We start from the raw sequence: 18,428 nt of genomic DNA on the forward strand, positions 1-18,428 counted from the left end.
GGCTAGAATAGTTTGTATCATCATACGTAAAAAAAACATTATGATTGTTGATTTAAACAACAATTGAAAAAGGATCATTGGCTAACCTGTAGATAGAACAAAAAAATACAAATTCTGAAAAAACCCTACGTGGTGGAATTTTTTAAATATTAGCCTACGTTATTGTAAAAGTTTATGTATGTTAGGAATATCGTGTAGATGATGAAACTCTAACCAAAATTTGACTGAAATCATCCCCACCAATAATTTGATGACGTTCCCTCAATTTTTTTCAGCAAACGCCATTTAAATATTATAAAATAACATGTTCCTATACTTGTGGTTTATTATCTCGCCTTGATTTTTTACTGTAGGCATCCGGATTTTCGCAAAATAAAGCCACATTGAATCATCATATTTTATATCAGTATAACAGCCCTAACGTTTGGTGAATTCCGTGGCCGTGTCGTCAAATGATGAATTACTAACTCGAAGGTGGCTGGAATAGTTAATGAATGAGTCACAATATTTTTATCAAATTAAAAAGATTAGATTCACAAGATTTTCTCAAAAATTTGGGAATCTAATCCCAATGGAGTTTTACTGTAGGCATTAATACATTTATCACAATCACAGCTATGAAATCTATTACATTTCGTAAAAGTCTATTATTATTTTTTATAGCGGATTACAGAGGATATAATCATATTCGAAAAAATATATTTATTGGCATTTTTTATTAATAATTGATGATGCATTTGCTACAGTCTAAACCTTGGCTTTGTTTTATTTTATTGTTCTGTCTGCTAAATAGTTCAGTAGACTTAATGCGAAATCGATATATCAGTAATGCAAACTGTCTCTAATTCCAGTATTAAGTATTAACTTATAATTTTCAGTTGTACAGGTAAATTAGCAAAATTGAATGTACGTTCACGCTATGTATTTAAGTAATCGAACATTGGCCCCTTAGTAATAGCTCACTACAGTTTTGTCATATTAAGTTCGATTTTAATTACCTTACGAAAATGTTTGTGAATTGTAAAAAATATATTTATTATTTATATTTCTTGCATGAGAGCCACAGGAAGAACATATTGTAATATGACGTTGTTCTTTCGCCACATAAACAACCACTAAAAATAAAATAAAATCAAATTCCCTTTTTTCTTCCAGTAACCGGATGGCTCCAACGCGAAGAACGTCGCGGCTACCACATTGGCCAATTCTGGTACTTAATCTCTTCAGATTGGTGGCAAAACTGGCTAAACTACGCAACGGCCCCCCGAAACAACCTCGACCACTGCCAGTGCCGTACCAACGACCCCCGTCTGGTCGAAGAAGGCATAGTATGCGACGAAAGTCTTATCAGCACCGGTACGGACTCGAACGACTTCAACTCCAACAGCATGGAATCCATGGGAGACCTCCTGAGCAAAGGAGACAACTGCAGCATAGCCTCGAGTTCCGGAGTCTCGAGCAGCTCGGGAACCACCGGCTCGAAGAGGTCTCAAGGTAACGACAAAAATATAAGCTGTTCAATGTTTGATGCGTTGAACTGTAGGTTATGTTGTCTTGCGAAGGTCGCGATGATTAAGAGTACATTTTTAATAAGGAAATGTACGACATGATATAGTGATTCCAGGGGCGGTTTAAATTAAGATCATTTTCAATCGCGTGTTGCAAGAAATGGCCTAATTGGTAAACGAGCGGGTGTTGCTACGAAAAAACTAACAAAAGCTGCTCGAAAAGAATTACTTCTTCCCTTAAATTAATTAAGTCAACGAATTTTTTCCTAAATTATGAAAAATTTTTTTTTTTTTTCGAAAATTGTTTCGATGGAGACATTTCTGACTTATACGTCTGTCTAAAGGCATGCCCGGACCCATCGACAACACGAATCTGGTAGCCGAACCTCTGCACAAAGTCCGAACTCTGACTGGTGAAGGCGGCAGATTGAAGAGAGATACACCATTAGTACAACACAGAGACTTCGAATTAGTCCCGGATTCTCTGTGGAAGGCCCTTGCACACTGGTACGGAGGCCCGCTGCCTTTACCCAGACAGGTCATCCTACCGCCTGGCAGTGGCGAGGTGGAACTTGAGTTGTACCCTTTGAATTTGAGCATCTGGATGCACGCATCTCAGGTAGTGTTCAAAATTGTAAAAATGGGTTTTGTATTTTTTGTTTCTATTTAATTTACGCATTAAGTGATTTCGTAGTTGGTAAATTTTTATAAATTACTGGAAAGTAACGTATCCTACAATTTTGAAAGCAATTTTCTACGAATTTTAACGTACAGTTGCATTTTTATGTTACACTAATAAGTTCTATACATGGGTCAGTAAATTAAAACGCAAATTTTAATATCTGGTTGGAAGTAATTCAATTACAAGTAATTCATTACTGTAATTCAATTCATTTTCAAGTAGTGAGTAATTGTAATGCATTACTTTTCATAAATATAATGAGTAATTGTAACGAATTACTTTTTTGAGAAATTCAGTCACTTCACAATTACTTTAAACCAAGTTTTTGCCAAAAGTATACTGCATACTAAAATCTTTGTTAGCAAAAAAATTAAATTTATTCTACCCGAAAATAAATAAAAAAAACTTAATTAATGTTTGAAAATAATGAAGAATTAAAAAAATCTCTCCATGAATCTCAAAAAAATAGAAGCCGAATCGAAAATTAGTGCTGAACCGAAAGCATTTTAGTCTTTTACTAAAGGAAAGAACAGATAATAACTAAACTGCATTAATCTGTTGGAAATTTGTGTACTTCAACGATTCTTGGTCGGTACAAACGAAAATAACTCTATAAAATAGACCTAAAATATATATTTGTATACCACTCCATTAAAAGAACTTAATAGTTACTTCTCGAAAAACTTGTGACATTTGTTGTGTTGATAGTTCCAAAGATTAAGTTGCTGCAAATACCAACATGAATCATGCGGTATCTCCACACTCACAATACAAAATATTTTGCATGAGATATGTATATCTTTGTACGGCGTCGAACATAAAAACAGATTGTATGTAACTTTAAAAAAATGCAACTGTATACTTTTCTATAATTTTGGGATCAATTTTTACAAATTTGTCATGTTCATTCAATAGTTATCAGTATATACCATTCCGGATGTTTTTAGACAAAAGTAGTCCATGTAAATTTCAATATATGCAAAAATCTCTAGTGAAAAATGAAATTTAACATATAAGTTGTTAAGAAAATCTGTCAAAAACTGTAACACTGTTTCCATTTCAGTAAGTACAATTTATTCAAAGCATTAAAGTAAACAATTATTATTTCAGTACTTTTTAATAAGTGTAGTCAATATAATTTAATTTAAAATTCACATTTGAACAAGTAATAATTAAGTGTTAACTTTATTAATCCCTATCAATATTTTTGATTATATTATATAATTATTCTTAGCAGTTAACATAAAATAATAAAAAGGAGTAAATATCTGAATAATGTATACATGGATCAAGAAACAAAAGGCAAGCTGGTATGTTTTTACAGCCGATTGAATAATATCCAAAAGGTAACCGTCCTCAGGTCAAAAATAAACTGTAAAAAGTGTACCTAATTAAAGACTAAATGACGAATTCTATACACGTACATGATTTTGGATTTTTTTTCTAAATAAAATATGGAATGCTTTTCTAAAAAATGTGTGAAGTATTTTTGCAGTGAGCCGCAGAACTATGGAATAATGAATATAAAATATAAAGAATTGTTGTACCTGTTCTTTTCAGTAAAACAATTTCTGAAATTAAAAAAAATCATCCTCTGGGAAGTTACGCTTCAGTATTTCAGTCATTGTCCTTTGATTCTAACTCGTAATTAGTTCACCTAGTGAAATAATGAAAGGAGAACTGGAAAACCTGGAAATGTGAAAAATAAAATAGTCAGGAAAAACCAGGAAAAGTCGGGGAAAATCCGAAAAAGTCCTGGAGAATTTTCGGAAGTACATAAATTTGATATTTGTATTTTTTTTTCTTAGCGAGAAAAATCGTCGGAAACCGAACGAGTACCGAACGGCCGTGCCGAATTATCCCCGGGTCCACTTGATTCTTCACCTTGTTTTTTTATTCCTAGATGTATATTTTTTCTGTCATCATTTTCACGATCGTATCTGTAGGAATAACACAACCGCCTAGATTCTTTACATATTCTGAGGCAAGAATTGTTTTTGATATAGTTTCTGTATTAAGTCTGTTGTGTCTTAGATCAGCCTTCATCAAATTTCTTTTAGAAAAAAATAGCTAACAGGCGAGCCTCCTGATTGGCAGTCTCAAAATCTTTCTTCTTAAAAACAAACCTCTAACAATCCCAAGAAACTTCATGGAATATACCAAACACAAACACACATGGTTTTTGCGAATCCTCGATCTGTTGATTTATCTATCAATTTGCTGAATTTAACTTTTTCTAAAATATCTACTATTAACTTCCTGCGTTTGTCCAACAATATATTTTGTGATTGCTTCAACATATTTTTCAAGCCATTAACTGGGTGATCTATAGTGTTGAAGGCTAATTTGTGTTCAGGAAAAAAATCAAAAAGCCAAATTTCAAGCATTTTTTATTTAGCGTCATTAGTTTTTTAAAAAATATCACTTATCTTAGGCTGATTGTTACTTATTATCTTAGTCTCATTTCTAATGTACCTTGTAGAGCCTGAAAGACTATTTATCACTCTTATATTCTATTTGGTTGTTTTAAAATTACCATCAATCAAAATACCATATTTCAGAAATGCAAAGCCTTCTAGGGGGTCGCTGTATAAAAAGCAGATAATGGTGCGTAATTTTCTGACAAATAAAATGTGCAACCTGGAAATTTCTGGAAAAATTACTGGAAAACCTGGAAAAGTCAGGGAACTTTTTGAGGTACGCGAATGTTAAATGCTCACAAGAATTTTGAAACTGGAGGAATTTTCTCAAAAAAGTAATTTTTGCTGCAACAACATGAACAAAAATGATCCTTATCCTTAAATTCCAAATATTTTCGCGAATCCTTCGAAAATATCTGATTTTTTCGTTGTATTGGCAAATTAGTCGTTGCAGATCTTTTCTAAATGTACAATTTGAAAAAGTGTCAATGCTTTTTCGCTTGCCAGAAGATGAAGTTTTCAAATTCCGTTTTTGGTGACGACAATTTTCTCTGCAGTTGCTCGACTGACCTACAAAAATTTTTTAATTAACAAATATTTTAAAATTTTAAAAGCCACAGAAAATATGTTTACTATTCTCATCATTAACTCTTCACTCTAGAGTTGAGGACTATCTTTTTTCATTAGCAGCTAGAATTTGAATAAATAGGTCCCCCTTTTCCGTCTGTCTGTCTGTCCGTCTATCTGTTCGTCTGTCTGTCTGTCTGCCGTCACGAATTTTTATTAGACCGATTGTTGTCAAATTTTGTATTGATATTAGGAATATCTAACCAAAATTTATCTAATCATCCTCACCCACAACGTGATGACATCCCGGCAAAGTTTGGTATAATTAATATATCTTAAATTTTATAAAATATTATACTCCCACACGTGTGTTTTGTGAATCCACCCTGCTTTTGTTTAATCACTGTTTTTTTTACCACATAATACGTCGCCTAGTAATAGCAGAAAATGGCTCAGCTATATGTGAACCTGGTTTCCAATTTTTTCCCTTCAAATCAGAAACATCAGATCCCCTTTTCATAGTGTGAGAATACAATAATAGAATAGATAACTGTTATTATTACACTGTTGTTTATGCATGTGCTTTACAACGCATTCATATTTTTCCGTAAACTGGATGTAATAAAAAAAAAATAACGTGTTCTGCATTACGTAGTTGCTTATCAGCGGAGTGACCGTCGTAGTTGCGCCCAGATATAAACATTTCATCCAAGTATAAATCAATGTGATGAATGTGGATATTGTCGCGACGTAAAGTGTGTTACATCACTGAATGTTGAACAAAAATGTGATCTAAGGTTACTTGTACCGGACCGATTGTATTTTATATGTATGTTAGGAATATCCTGTAGGTGGTAAAACGCTAAGCAAAATTTGCGCAATCTCCCTAACAATGTCATGACATCTCAAAAATTTTTATAATAAATTTTATAAAAAAGCATAGAATTGTATTTGTTTTATTGTTCAAATCTCTGAAACGGTACACCTCAGTGTTATTTTTAGTATTGCACTGCATGTGTCGGATGTACGTGTCCTTGCTGAAATAATGTTGACCGAAACATTTTTAAATGGGAAACTCACTATTACATACAAGTATTGCCCGTTATCAACGCATTCATATTTTTGGAGCAATTGTTAATCCGGTTCCTATTATGGTTTGACGACCAAGTCACTCCAGAGTTGCCGAACAAATATAAACAAGTGTGTTTTCGTTACATAATGTGTTGGAATGTTAGACAGTGGGCAGTAGCGGGTATGGGTGATTAAAGTATGATATATTAATGAAATAAAAAAACAAGCTCTACAAGATCTCTAAAAAATATATAGCGTGTCATTAAAAAATAAGTGATATGTGGTATAGAAACAAAACAAAATTATAGGGTATCAAAACGAATTTATATGATGTAGTTTTAAATTATCGAATTTATTGTTACTTGAATTATATATAACCAAGGCGCAGAATAAAATCTCACACGCTCGATCCAGTGCTGGCGCGTCGATACTTTGATTATAAATATATTTTCCTTTTGGACTATATCAAGATAATATAACATTTCAAGATCATAATCTGTGCTTCTGTAGTTGAAAAATTAAAAAGGGCACCGAGTATTATTGTTTGAAGTGATATAGTAATGTAAAAGCAGGTTTTTAGCAGCTGTAAACACTCCTAGCGCGACGCACTGGGGATGTCCTTGTACTCGTAGGCCAGATCAAAGCGTCTGCGCTACTCGCCATAAAACACACCTTACTTGAAGTGTGGGATTGCAGTACTGAGATTTAATTCCGCGTACTATATGTAACATTGGAACAAAAAAAACAAAAAATTGATTATAAACAAAATTACAGTTTTATAAATAGTATATGATGTGATCTCAGGCTGTGGGAACGGCGGCGACATGGAGCAGCGTGGTAGGAGGCTACGGCGCTGCTGCTTTGAACACAGCAGGTATAACAACGGCACCGATAACATCGCCGAGGAGATATTTGGCCCATACCGCCGCCTTCAGCAGACTGGCGAACATACGACAAGTGATAGAATTCCTGTGTTCGAGGCTTTCGCTGAGAATAGAGGATGTGCGATTGTGGCATATTAAGGACGCGACGAGTCTGTTGGAGGACGAGAATGCGACACTGCAAGATCTGGGAGTGGTGGATGGGGATAAGATTCTGCTCGAGGTGCGAAATAAGGACCTGACGTGGCCGGAGGAGTTGGGGGCGTTGGTAGCAGGAGGTGAGTGTTTTTTTTTACTCATAAACTTGAATAACGTGATTTTTTGGAAAGACACTTGCTGGAAATTAAGTTTTGTTTTAGTATCACCTTGTAAGAGGGTTTGAAAATTTTTCCAAATATAGCTATAATTGTTGCAATAAATCAATGACTGTGGACTATCTATCATTGTTAACTACGTAACCTAGTTTTTAATAATATTTGTGGCGTAATTGTCATTAGTGTCAACTTACGTTGCGGTTACCATCACTCAAAATAATGTAGGTACCTGTTGGCCATGCTAGTTGTATTTGTGCTTCAAGTCTTTGATTTGACGTAAAGACAGTGTTCTGATAAGGTATTTTTACTTTTAAACTCAGTTCTCGGTGTATCCGTATATAGAATGACCACATTTGGACCTACAGTGTAAATGAAAAAAATTGCATCTAGAAAATTAAATTAGAAGATATTAAAAAATCATAAGAATACAATGTCTACTTTTTTCCCCAAGGACAAGTACTCAGTGCGGAACGTCGGCCCACGATAAGCCTCCCACCCGGCGCCACCGGTCTCCACAACCTAGGAAACACCTGCTTCATGAACGCGGCCCTGCAAGCCGTAAGCAATACGCGACCCCTCACCCTCTACTTCCAGCGAGACGGTCAACTCTGCGAACTGAACAGCATCAACCCCCTGGGCACAAAAGGCATGGTGGCGAGGCGATACGCCGAACTGTGCAGGGAGTTGTGGGCAGGGTCGACCAGGAGCGTGGCGCCCCTCAAACTAAGGTACTGCGTGACGAAACACGCACCCCATCTGGGGGGAGGGGGGCAACACGACTCACAGGTAAGCAGGGTAGAAAAACACCCCGCCCTGTAACCCATCGATGCGTTTACCAGGAGCTTCTGGCTTGGCTGTTGGACGCCCTGCACGAGGACTTGAACCGAGTCGCTCGAAAGCAATACACCGAACTGAAAGACTCGGGAGGACGGCCGGACGAGGTGGTCGCGGACGAAGCGTGGCTGCAGCATTTGGCCCGCGATCATTCGATCATTACGGATCTGTTTTATGGTCAACTGAAGAGCAAAGTTACGTGTCAGACGTGTGGGCACGAGTCCGTTAGGTTTGATCCGTTCAACTTGCTGAGTTTGCCGCTGCCGATGGAGAGCTATACGTTGTGTGAGGTTTTGGGTAAGTGTAGGTGGAGTGGTTTGGTGCCATTTTTGCGGACTGGTTACTGTTTTTTTCGGCAGTCTCGTAAAGTTTCAAAAATGGCATCAAATTGACGGAATCTGTGAAAATTCTGTCAATGATTTTTTTTTCGTAGTTGTTAGGTTGAACGGCGAAACTCCAATAAAATACGGCCTTCGTTTGAACTCAGAGGCAAAATATATCGAGCTGAAGGAACAACTGAGTCGTTTGTGCAATATAAAGACCGACCGATTGCTGCTAGCTGAACTCGCCTATTCCCAGATGAGGCAAATCCTCTCAGACGAGGCCCGGGTTAACCCGGGTACGGCGACTGAACTCCACGCGTACGAATTGCCAGATAACAGTCCGAAAGGGGCAGAAAGTGAGGATTTTAGTAACGATATGGGTGAGTATGGTGGTGTTGTGTCCTTATTGTTGGTAGGAGTAGAAGACGATATATCGACCTTTAACATAAAATCGCTTATTCATGATTTCAAAGGCTGTATTAGTTCTGGTCGAACTGCTTAGCTGGAAAAGATGTTTTTTTAGTAGACGATCGATTTTAAAGATTTTAGCGGACCGCCATCCATTGATACATCGATATATCGCCGACGTTTACTTCTTAGATGAGTTTTTCATGTTTTGTGGTCTCATTCAGATGTGGAGATCGCCGTTTCCGATAGTCCCTTGGCCCGCAGTCCTGAGGTAAGAGGTGGTTCGGCCCTTTGCATGCCCAACATTCTATGCTTTAAGGTATGCACGCGCCCAGAACGCCTTTTATTGCTATTTTTTTATTATGATTTTGTGTACGACGTGTTTTGTCACTTTGGGTTTTTGTGCTCGATGACGGCGTGGAGAGGAGGAAATTCAGATGGCTTGTATTGATATTGCAAAAAAAAGATAAGAAAAAAAACGCCAAGATAGCTCTAGCATTCTAGCGTGAAGCGACTTAATCGTTACGTATTATCACTTGAACCTATATTCTTTTGTAAATTATATAAAAAAGTTTCAGAAATTTGTAACAACTCGGCTACCAGTTCTATTTTTCTTTTTTTCTTAAATTCCACAACACCATGGTTTCTTTCTAAATAATCCAACACATTTAATATAACTTGTTTTGTTTGATCACCAAATCGTTTCATTGTTCAGAATTAAGTAAAGTAGTAAAATGTTAAATAAACCAAAGATTCTCTTTAACAAATAATTCTGATGACAAATTTCAAAATTTGAGATAAAATTTCTACGACATATGTACTCAAAATTTGGTAATTTTTTGTCACAAAGTGCATAAGATGGAAAGAGAAAAAGTTTTACCTGGGGTATTTCCACCACTACTTTGAACAACCCGATACTAAAAAACATGTTTTTTTGTTTAAAATGGAAAATTTGTATAAGGAAATATCGACTTTGCAATTAGGTTCCGCCCATAATTGTAAAGAAATAAGTACTTCTGCAGTTAAGCTCCGCTCCCGTGGTTCACGGCGAATAAAAAAAAATCATCACAATTGAGATAGGGCGGGTGGGCGGGCTTACATTTTGCCTTTTTGTTTATTATATTAAAAGAAATAAAAGAAGTCTACACACATTAATGTGTAGACTTCTCTTTACAACATGAAACTTAAAACATGTTTAAGATGGAAAATTTGTATAAGGAAACATCGATTTTGCAATTAGGCTCCACCCCATAATTTCAAAATCCACCTTGCAAAAATTTATCATTTTAACCATGTTCTAAGTTTCCTGTTGTGAAAAGATGTACATTAAGAAAAAAACAGGCAAAATATAAGGCCCGCCCACCCACCCCATCTCAATTCTGATGATTTTTTTTATTTGTCGTGCGCCAAGAGGGCGAAGCTTAATTGCAAAATCCTTCGTTCTCCATGTTTTTGAGTATTGCGTCGTTCAAAGAATACTATGTATATTAAGGACAAAATAAAGCCAAAGATTAGGTCCCACCCATACCCGCCCCGACCTCAATTCTCAATTGGGATGAATTTTTCATTCGTTATCAGATCGAGGGGTGGGGCTTAATTGCAAGATCCATATTTGTTTACAAGAATTTACCATTTTAAACATGTTTTAAGTTTCTGTTGTCAAAATAACTACACATTCTAAGACAAAAAAGGCAAAATGTCGCACCGCCCACCCACCCTATCTCAATTGTGATTTTTTTAATAGTCGAGAGCAAAAGGGGCGGATTTTAATTGCAAAATCCTTATTATTTCTCGACAAGAAATGACCATGTAAGACATGTTTTTGAGTATCGTGTTATTCAAAGAATGCTGTGTATATTAACAAAAAATTAGAGCCAAAGACTGAGTCCCACCCACACCTGCCCTGATCGAAATAGTAATGAAGCTTTCATTCATGGGCAGACCTAGAGGCGGAGCTTAATTGCAAAATCGATATTTCCTTACAAAAATTGACCATTTGAAATGTGTTTTAAGTCTCTAAGAATAAAAAAAATCATCACAATTGAGATGGGGTGGGTGGCCGGGTTTAATATTTTGCCTTTTCTTCTTAATATACCTAGTATTCTTTAAACAACACGATACTCAAAAACATGTTTGTAATTTCTTGTAAAGAAGTAAGTATTTTGCAGTTAAGCTCACAGCGTTTGGTTCACAGCGAATAAAAAATTCATCACAATTGAGACAGGGCGGGTGGGCGGGCTTACATTTTGGCTTTTTGTTTTAATATGTGTAGACCTTTGTTCACAACATGAAACTTAAAACATGTTTCAAATGGAAAATTTGTATTAGAAAATATCGATTTTCCAATTAGGCTCCGCCCCATAGTTGCAAAATCCATATTTCCTTGCAAAAATGTATCATTTTAATCATGCTTTAAGTTTTTTGTTATGAAAAGATGACTGTGTATATTAAGAAAAAAAAGGCAAAATATAAGCCCCGCCCAGTCACCTTGTCTCAATTGTGATGATTTTTTTTTAATCGTCGAGAGCCATAAGGAATTTAATTGCAAAATCGTTATTATTTCTCTACAAGAAATTACCATGTAAGGCATGTTTTTGAGTATCGTGCTATTCAAAGAATACTATGTATATTAATAAAAATAAAGCCAAATATTAAGCTCCACCCATACCTGCTCTGATCTAAATAGTAATGAAGTTTTTATTCGTTGACAGACCCAGGGGCGGAACCTAATTTGCAAAATCCATATGTCCTTACAAAAATTTGCTATTTTAGACATCTTTAAGTTTCTTGTGGTGGAAATAAGTCTACACATTTTAAGAAAAAAGACAAAATGTAGCCCCGCCCACCCGCCCTATCTCAATTATGACGATTTTTTTTTATTTGTCGTGAACCAAGAAGGCGGAACTTAACTGCAAAATCCTTATTTCTCTACGAGAAATTAAAAACACGTTTTTGAGTATCGTGTTGTTCAAAGAATACTGTGAATATTAAGAAAAAAATAAAGCCAAAGATTAGGCCGCACCCATACCCGCCTTGATCTCAATTTCCAATTGTGATGAATTTTTCATTCGTTGTCAGATCGAGGGGCGGGGCTTGTTGCAAGATCCATATTTTAATTTACCATTTTAAACATGTTTCAAGTTTCTTGTTCTGAAAAGACGACTACGTATATTAAGAAAAATGGCAAAATATAAGCCCCGCCCACCCGCCCTATCTCAATTGTGGTGATTTTTTTTTTAATCGTCGAGAGTCAAAGGAACGGAATTGAATTGCAAAATCGTTATTATTTCTCTTCAAGAAATTACCATGTAAGACATGTTTTTGAGTATCGTGTTATAATAAATAACTTTTATTCTATTTTAGAACCATAATCTTATTTATAAGCACCCAAATGCGGGCTTAAATTGGCCTTTTTAGCACAAATCTGTCAAAAATTGCTAAGCAACAATTGATTGTTCATTTACACTAATCAATTAATTATTCAAACACGCTTCGATATTCAACATTTTTCTTAAGTTGGAAAAATAATATTTTATCAAATCATTACCTGACCGACTAAACTTTCGTTTGAATAAACGTTTTTCGCTTCTTTAATTTACATTTTGAAAAACAAATTATCAAATAATCAACGTGGTATCCATAACAACATCAAAATAATAGCCAGCTATGTATTAAAATTCGCATCGGCACAATTCACACAGTCTTGCCGAAAATACTCAATATTTCGTTAAAAATAGTTTAGAAACTAAAATAGAATAAAACGTTGTATGTACCACGTGCATAATTGTCGATTGTGGCACTCGGGAAATTAAAAGCCCTCCTTCGTCGGGCTTTAAACATTCCCTCGTGCCACAATCTCCCTGATTATGCCCTTAATACATAAATAACTATTATTCAAAGAATACTATTTATATTAAGAAAAAATTAAAGCCAAAAATTAAGCCCCGCCCATACCTGCCCTGATCTAAATAGTAATGAAGTTTTCATTCGTTAGCAGACTTAGGGACGGAGCCTAATATCAAAATGCATATTTCCTTACAAAAATTTACCATTTTAGACGTGTTTTAAGTTTCTAAGAAAAAAAAAACATCACAATTAGAAGTAACGAAAGGGTACAGGGGCGGGGCTTAAGTTGCGCGACTTGTAGCCGGGCCATCAGTGGCGTAACATCGATGCATTGAGAAGGGAGGCTCGGCTGAGTTGTACTTCTTTCAAAAACAATTAAAAAAAGAGCAATTTCTACAAAAGAATACAGGCAACCATTTAATAAAAATAAATTAATTTGTTTGTTAAAAAAATAGGCTTACGTAACAATAAATTATGATAATCTATCAGACAAAATTTGGTATTTTTAATTATTAAACGAGTTTATAATGTGAGGGATTATAGCATGAGTAAAAAATTTCACGAACCCCTTATTATAAACCAGTATCATATACTATTTTATAGTCGACTAGTCTTAAATCAACAGTTAAATCTTTAGATAAAAGCGGGCTTAAAACTCTGAGAATAAGCAACCTATGACTATAATTATTATTATTATTATTAGTACAAAAATAAGGATGGAGGTAAAACCTATGCATCCAGATAGAAATAATTATATGTTTTTTTATTTTTTGGCACAATTTATCGATACCGTAAAGTCGGATTATAATAAGGCTTAACGTTTTCTGTCTTTAACATCGAAGTAATAATCACAGTTCATATTCTAGCATAATTGTCGTTTATAACTAGAGCTTCGACTGTACCCTAATTTAACAGTTATTATTGCTCACTAAAAATGACCTTTTTACTTCTTTTACTTACTTTTTTATTCAACTCATACATCAAATACAGCACTAATAATTGTTTAAATTCTTTTTCTATAATGTCAACGCTAATAAAATAGAAAAGTGATATTTTTATTAACCGCAATAATATTTTAATATTTAAAATCGAAATATTCATCGCCGCTGCCACTGCTTGCACGATATTTGTAAGGCCAAACCAAAACAATGTTCTGCGCACTCCCACCACCTGTACCCTTTCGTCTTGAAAGCTGCTCTAAGATGGGGTAGATGGGTGGGGTTTATATTTAGCCTATTTTTCTTAATATACATAGTATTTTTTGAATAATACGATATTCAAAAACATGTTTTTAATTTCTTGTAAATAAATATTTTGCAGTTAAGCTCGTCGCTCTTGGTTCGCGGTGAATAAAAAAAATCATCACAGTTGAAGTAGGGCGGATGGGCGGGCTTACACTTTGCCTTTTTGGTTTTAATATGTATATAAACTTCTTTTCACAACATGAAACTAAAAATATGTTTAAAATGGAAAATTTGTATAAGGAAATATCGATTTTACAATTAGGCTTCGTCCCATAATTGCAAAATCCATATTTCCTTGCAAAAATGTACCATTTTAAGCATTTTTTAAGTTTCTTGTTGTGAAAAGATGGCTATGTATATTAAGAAAAAAAGTCAAAATAAATTGTAAATATTGTTTTCATTTCCTCCCGACACAAGAAAGCCGTCATTGCTTTTTGACGATTTGTATATAAATTAGCCAAAAACGACCAAGTGTTAACAAACGTGTGCTGAAGCTAAGTTTTGTTTTAAAATTTTTGATTTTGCAACTAACATACACTAATTTAGTGTTTTTTTGTTGTGTGTGTTGTTTTTGATAAGTCCCTCGTTAAATGGTAGCTATCTTGAACTTTGTTCTAAGATTTTGAAAAGTTAGAGTCTTTGTTGTTTACAATGTACCATTCCTGAAAATTTGTAATTCCGATTTCTGGCCTATCAACATTCACAATTTTCATTCACTTTTTACAAATTCCAAAATCTTAGTTCTAAATACACACTCGATCATTTAACGAGGTCTTTATCCTTTATGTTTGTTTAAACAATTACAACTCGTTAAAGACATAATTGGTTCAATAGACGCCGTGTCGACTATCAGTAATCTACGTTTTTCCAATATCCATCGATATCGGAAAAATCTGGCACGAACAGCTTTCATACTTCCGTTTTCAGAACAAACAAAAGCCAGACAGACAACTTATAAACGGAGTGATACTAAAAAAGGCGTCCATCTCTACGCATTCCTCGACTGACAGCTCCTCTTCTAACAAATTCCCTACCTATTTAGTAGCCGTACACCGAAAATCCGTTCGACAAGAAACCTACTTCCTCTCGCAACAGAAAAGTAAACCGAGTCTGTTCGGTTCACCGTTACTGCTAGGCTGTCACCCATCTAGCACCTGCCAGGGTTTATACGAAGCTGTGTGGAGTCAAGTCACTAGATTGCTCAGTCCTCTGCCGCAAAGCGATCAGACCAATCACGCAATGGATTGGTAAGTAGTTGGGTTCTAAAGCTACGGAGTAGACAAAGATTTCTGATTGCTGCTAATGAAATCACGTAACAGTAATCTTGTTTATTGTCCACCAGTGATGATTCCCTGGGTTACGAGTTTCCGTTCACGCTGAAAGCTGTACTGCAAGGAGGGCAGATCTGTGCGATATGTCACTGGACGCAGTTTTGTAGGGGTTGCACGCTTCCTTGTAGCGACGAGTTGTTAGTGGAGCGGTGTAAGAATAATCTAACCGGGATGTGTATAGCGATAGATTGGGATCCGACGGCGTTGCATCTGAGGTATCAGAGTGGCAGGGAGAAGGTAAAAATGAAGACGAGCGTTGTTGAGGTTTTTAGATGACATGTTTATAGTTGTGGATCGAGGACGAGACTGTTGGAAAATGTAGGAAATTGCATACGGAGCCGATTGATTTGGATTACTGTCTGAAGGCGTTTACGTCGGAGGAAAGGTTGGAAACGAAGTATCATTGTTCAAATTGTCAAGATAAGCAGCCGGCGACGAAGAAGTTGCAAATCTGGCGGCTGCCGCCTATTTTGGTGAGCACTAAATAGATGTGATGTATTTAGTTTATTTAAGCGCCTGAACCGTCTTAACAGTAACTATGTTGTTCGAACACGACATTTTAAAAAATTTTGTTGGAAATATTTTTTCCTAGTCAGTGTTTTTTTTTTATTAGGTCGGAATTATATGCAGAAAACAAAACATGTCAATATGCGCATATCCAGGATGTTCATTTTATCTGTTCACGCCTGACAATTTTTGCATAGGCAACATGTTATACACCCCATAGACGACTTCGTCCAATTTAGTTTTTTTATAAGCAGTCGTCGCAATCACAGAAAAAAAATGCCAAAGATGTCAATGCCAAATAATGACAAAATTGAAAAAATTAATAAAATAAAAATATAAATAAATATATAATATTTAATATAAATACACACTCTTATTACTAGGCTTCAGATTTTAAGTCGTTAAAAAATGAATAAAAGGAGACATTTTTAGGTACCAAAATTGACAAATTAGGTTATAAAAATCTTAGTTTAGGTTAAAAACCTGTAGGAAAAAATATTTGCTCAACGAAAAAGCATACATCAAAAAAATATATATTTAAAAAAAAACATTAAACAAAACATTCTAGAAACAAATATTTTGTGTAACAAACAAAAAAATGATAAAATAAACAAACCATCTATAGTTACGTCCACTAATTCTAAGTTATCGCAAAAAAATGGCGATCAAATTAAAGCAAGTCGCATTTAACATAAAATAAAATATTAATTCAGGTATTTAAAATGAGTTACAAAAGCAAACTATATATTTCTCTAAATTTTCGATTGTAAATTTACACCTTTGATCGTTTAAAACACTTAAGTTTTGAAAACGTGCGTTCCACATCACAAGAAGTCATGGGTGCAAAATTAAATATTGAACAATCTACGTTTTCATTTATGTATGTAATGTTGGTAGCATTTCCATTACCGCAAATTACGCTATTTACTGAACATATAAAATCGTATCCTGGATTCTTTTTTAATAGAGAACAAAATTTTCGGAACGCTATTTCCCCCACCTTTCCTGGTGTGTTTTTTAAAGATGTATACACTTTTTCCACAATTTCCATACTTCGGTTTAATTTTAAACCTATAGTTTCTAATTGTTCTATTGCATCAGCAATAATTTTAAAGTGAGTTTTAATGTACAAGAGTTCATTTTTAACGTTTGTTTTATTCAGGAATTCTTGAGCTTTTTTAATGATTTGTACATCTGTGGCTTCAAATGACATTACAACCTAAAAATATTCAATATAAGAATGATAGTAAAAAACCATTATATATTTACTGACTTGTTTTAAAACATCAAAGTGTTCTGCATAAAATAATGCTGCTTCAATCCAAGTGTCCCACCTGGTTAATACAGGTTCAGGTGGGAGAGGTGTATTTGGTAAACTGTTTTTATAAAACTCTATTCTTATTGGTGCTTTTAAAAAGATTTTCTTAACATTGCTATTTATCCCATTGGCATCTGGATAATTCAGTCTAATTGTTTCAGACACTAAATGTAACCCATGTACCATACATGTTAAGTGTGTTATATTTTCAATAAATACCTTCAAATTAGTACCAGTTTTGATCATGTATGAAGCACCATCTGATACAAACCATTTAACTTTTTTGTGTTCAGTTCCTTTTCGCCACAATAAAGCTACAAATTAACAATTAAATAAATTATAATAATTTCAATGCTTAAAATTATCAATAGCACACCCAATGATTCGTTTATAAATCTCGAGATTGTGTTGCTATTAGTTTTATCAAGCTGCTTCAAAGCTAGTAGAAATGGACGGCCAGCTTCTTCAGAAGATAACTTTCCAATTACTAAATGGGCTATGTATCTTCCTAATCTGTCCGTCGTCTCATCGACGCTAATCCATGTATTATTATTCCCAATAGAATTTCTAATTTGTTTAATTACATGTAAATTATAAAATTTATGTTAAAAAGTTTTAAATAAAAATTCTCGTGCTCACCATATCGTAATCTTTTGATAAATAATTTTTTCTCAGACTGCTTTCTGAGGCTAAATGCCTTCCTGTATATTTATGCATAAAATTTTTAAACTCAGGACAACTAACTTTATTCCATGGAATATTTGCTGCGGTAAATGCCTTACATAAATCGGTGCAAAATTGCGTAAAATCATTGTCGGAACTAATGTTTAATAAAGTCTGTTTACTGGATTTATTCTCGTTCTTTTTATGTGCATCGCCACTGCAGTGTTGTTCAAAGTGTGATTTTTTTTTCGCACTTAAACTAGGAAACACCTAATTCAAGCTTCATTATTTTAAATGTTTACTTACAACTTTTCCACACACTTTGCAGAATAACTCATTGTCTTTGGTTGAAGAAGAAAATTTAAAATTAGTGTCCAAATTATTCCCTAACCATAATTTGATTTTATCTTTCATGGATAATTTTACCTTAGGCATTTTGAGGATTCTTTACTGTATGCACAAAAATCAAAACCGGCCCCAGCACACTCACTAACACGCAAAGACACTCAGT

General features: G+C 34.7%; 1 protein-coding gene across 3 annotated transcripts in view; it reads left to right on the top strand.

Annotated features, from left to right (window-relative positions):
- LOC135138886 (ubiquitin carboxyl-terminal hydrolase 32) overlaps nucleotides 1-18,428 on the top strand; it is a 42,838-nt gene that overhangs the window by 12,258 nt on the left and 12,152 nt on the right. For 2 of the 3 annotated variants that reach the window (XM_064068911.1, XM_064068913.1), the window contains 10 exons: nucleotides 1,156-1,494; nucleotides 1,853-2,127; nucleotides 7,053-7,407; nucleotides 7,895-8,229; nucleotides 8,283-8,574; nucleotides 8,711-8,980; nucleotides 9,233-9,327; nucleotides 15,026-15,345; nucleotides 15,441-15,666; nucleotides 15,717-15,902. In XM_064068911.1, the coding sequence (XP_063924981.1) occupies nucleotides 1,156-1,494; nucleotides 1,853-2,127; nucleotides 7,053-7,407; nucleotides 7,895-8,229; nucleotides 8,283-8,574; nucleotides 8,711-8,980; nucleotides 9,233-9,327; nucleotides 15,026-15,345; nucleotides 15,441-15,666; nucleotides 15,717-15,902 (2,693 nt within the window). The remainder of the gene's footprint in view (nucleotides 1-1,155; nucleotides 1,495-1,852; nucleotides 2,128-7,052; nucleotides 7,408-7,894; nucleotides 8,230-8,282; nucleotides 8,575-8,710; nucleotides 8,981-9,232; nucleotides 9,328-15,025; nucleotides 15,346-15,440; nucleotides 15,667-15,716; nucleotides 15,903-18,428) is intronic. The other variant, XM_064068912.1, reaches the window with a different exon arrangement.

Source organism: Zophobas morio, unplaced genomic scaffold (genome assembly GCF_036711695.1).
Source record: "Zophobas morio isolate AGI-343-1 ecotype UQ-CSIRO unplaced genomic scaffold, CSIRO_AGI_Zmor_V1 ptg000030l, whole genome shotgun sequence".
Classification (NCBI taxonomy): Eukaryota; Metazoa; Arthropoda; class Insecta; order Coleoptera; family Tenebrionidae; genus Zophobas; species Zophobas morio.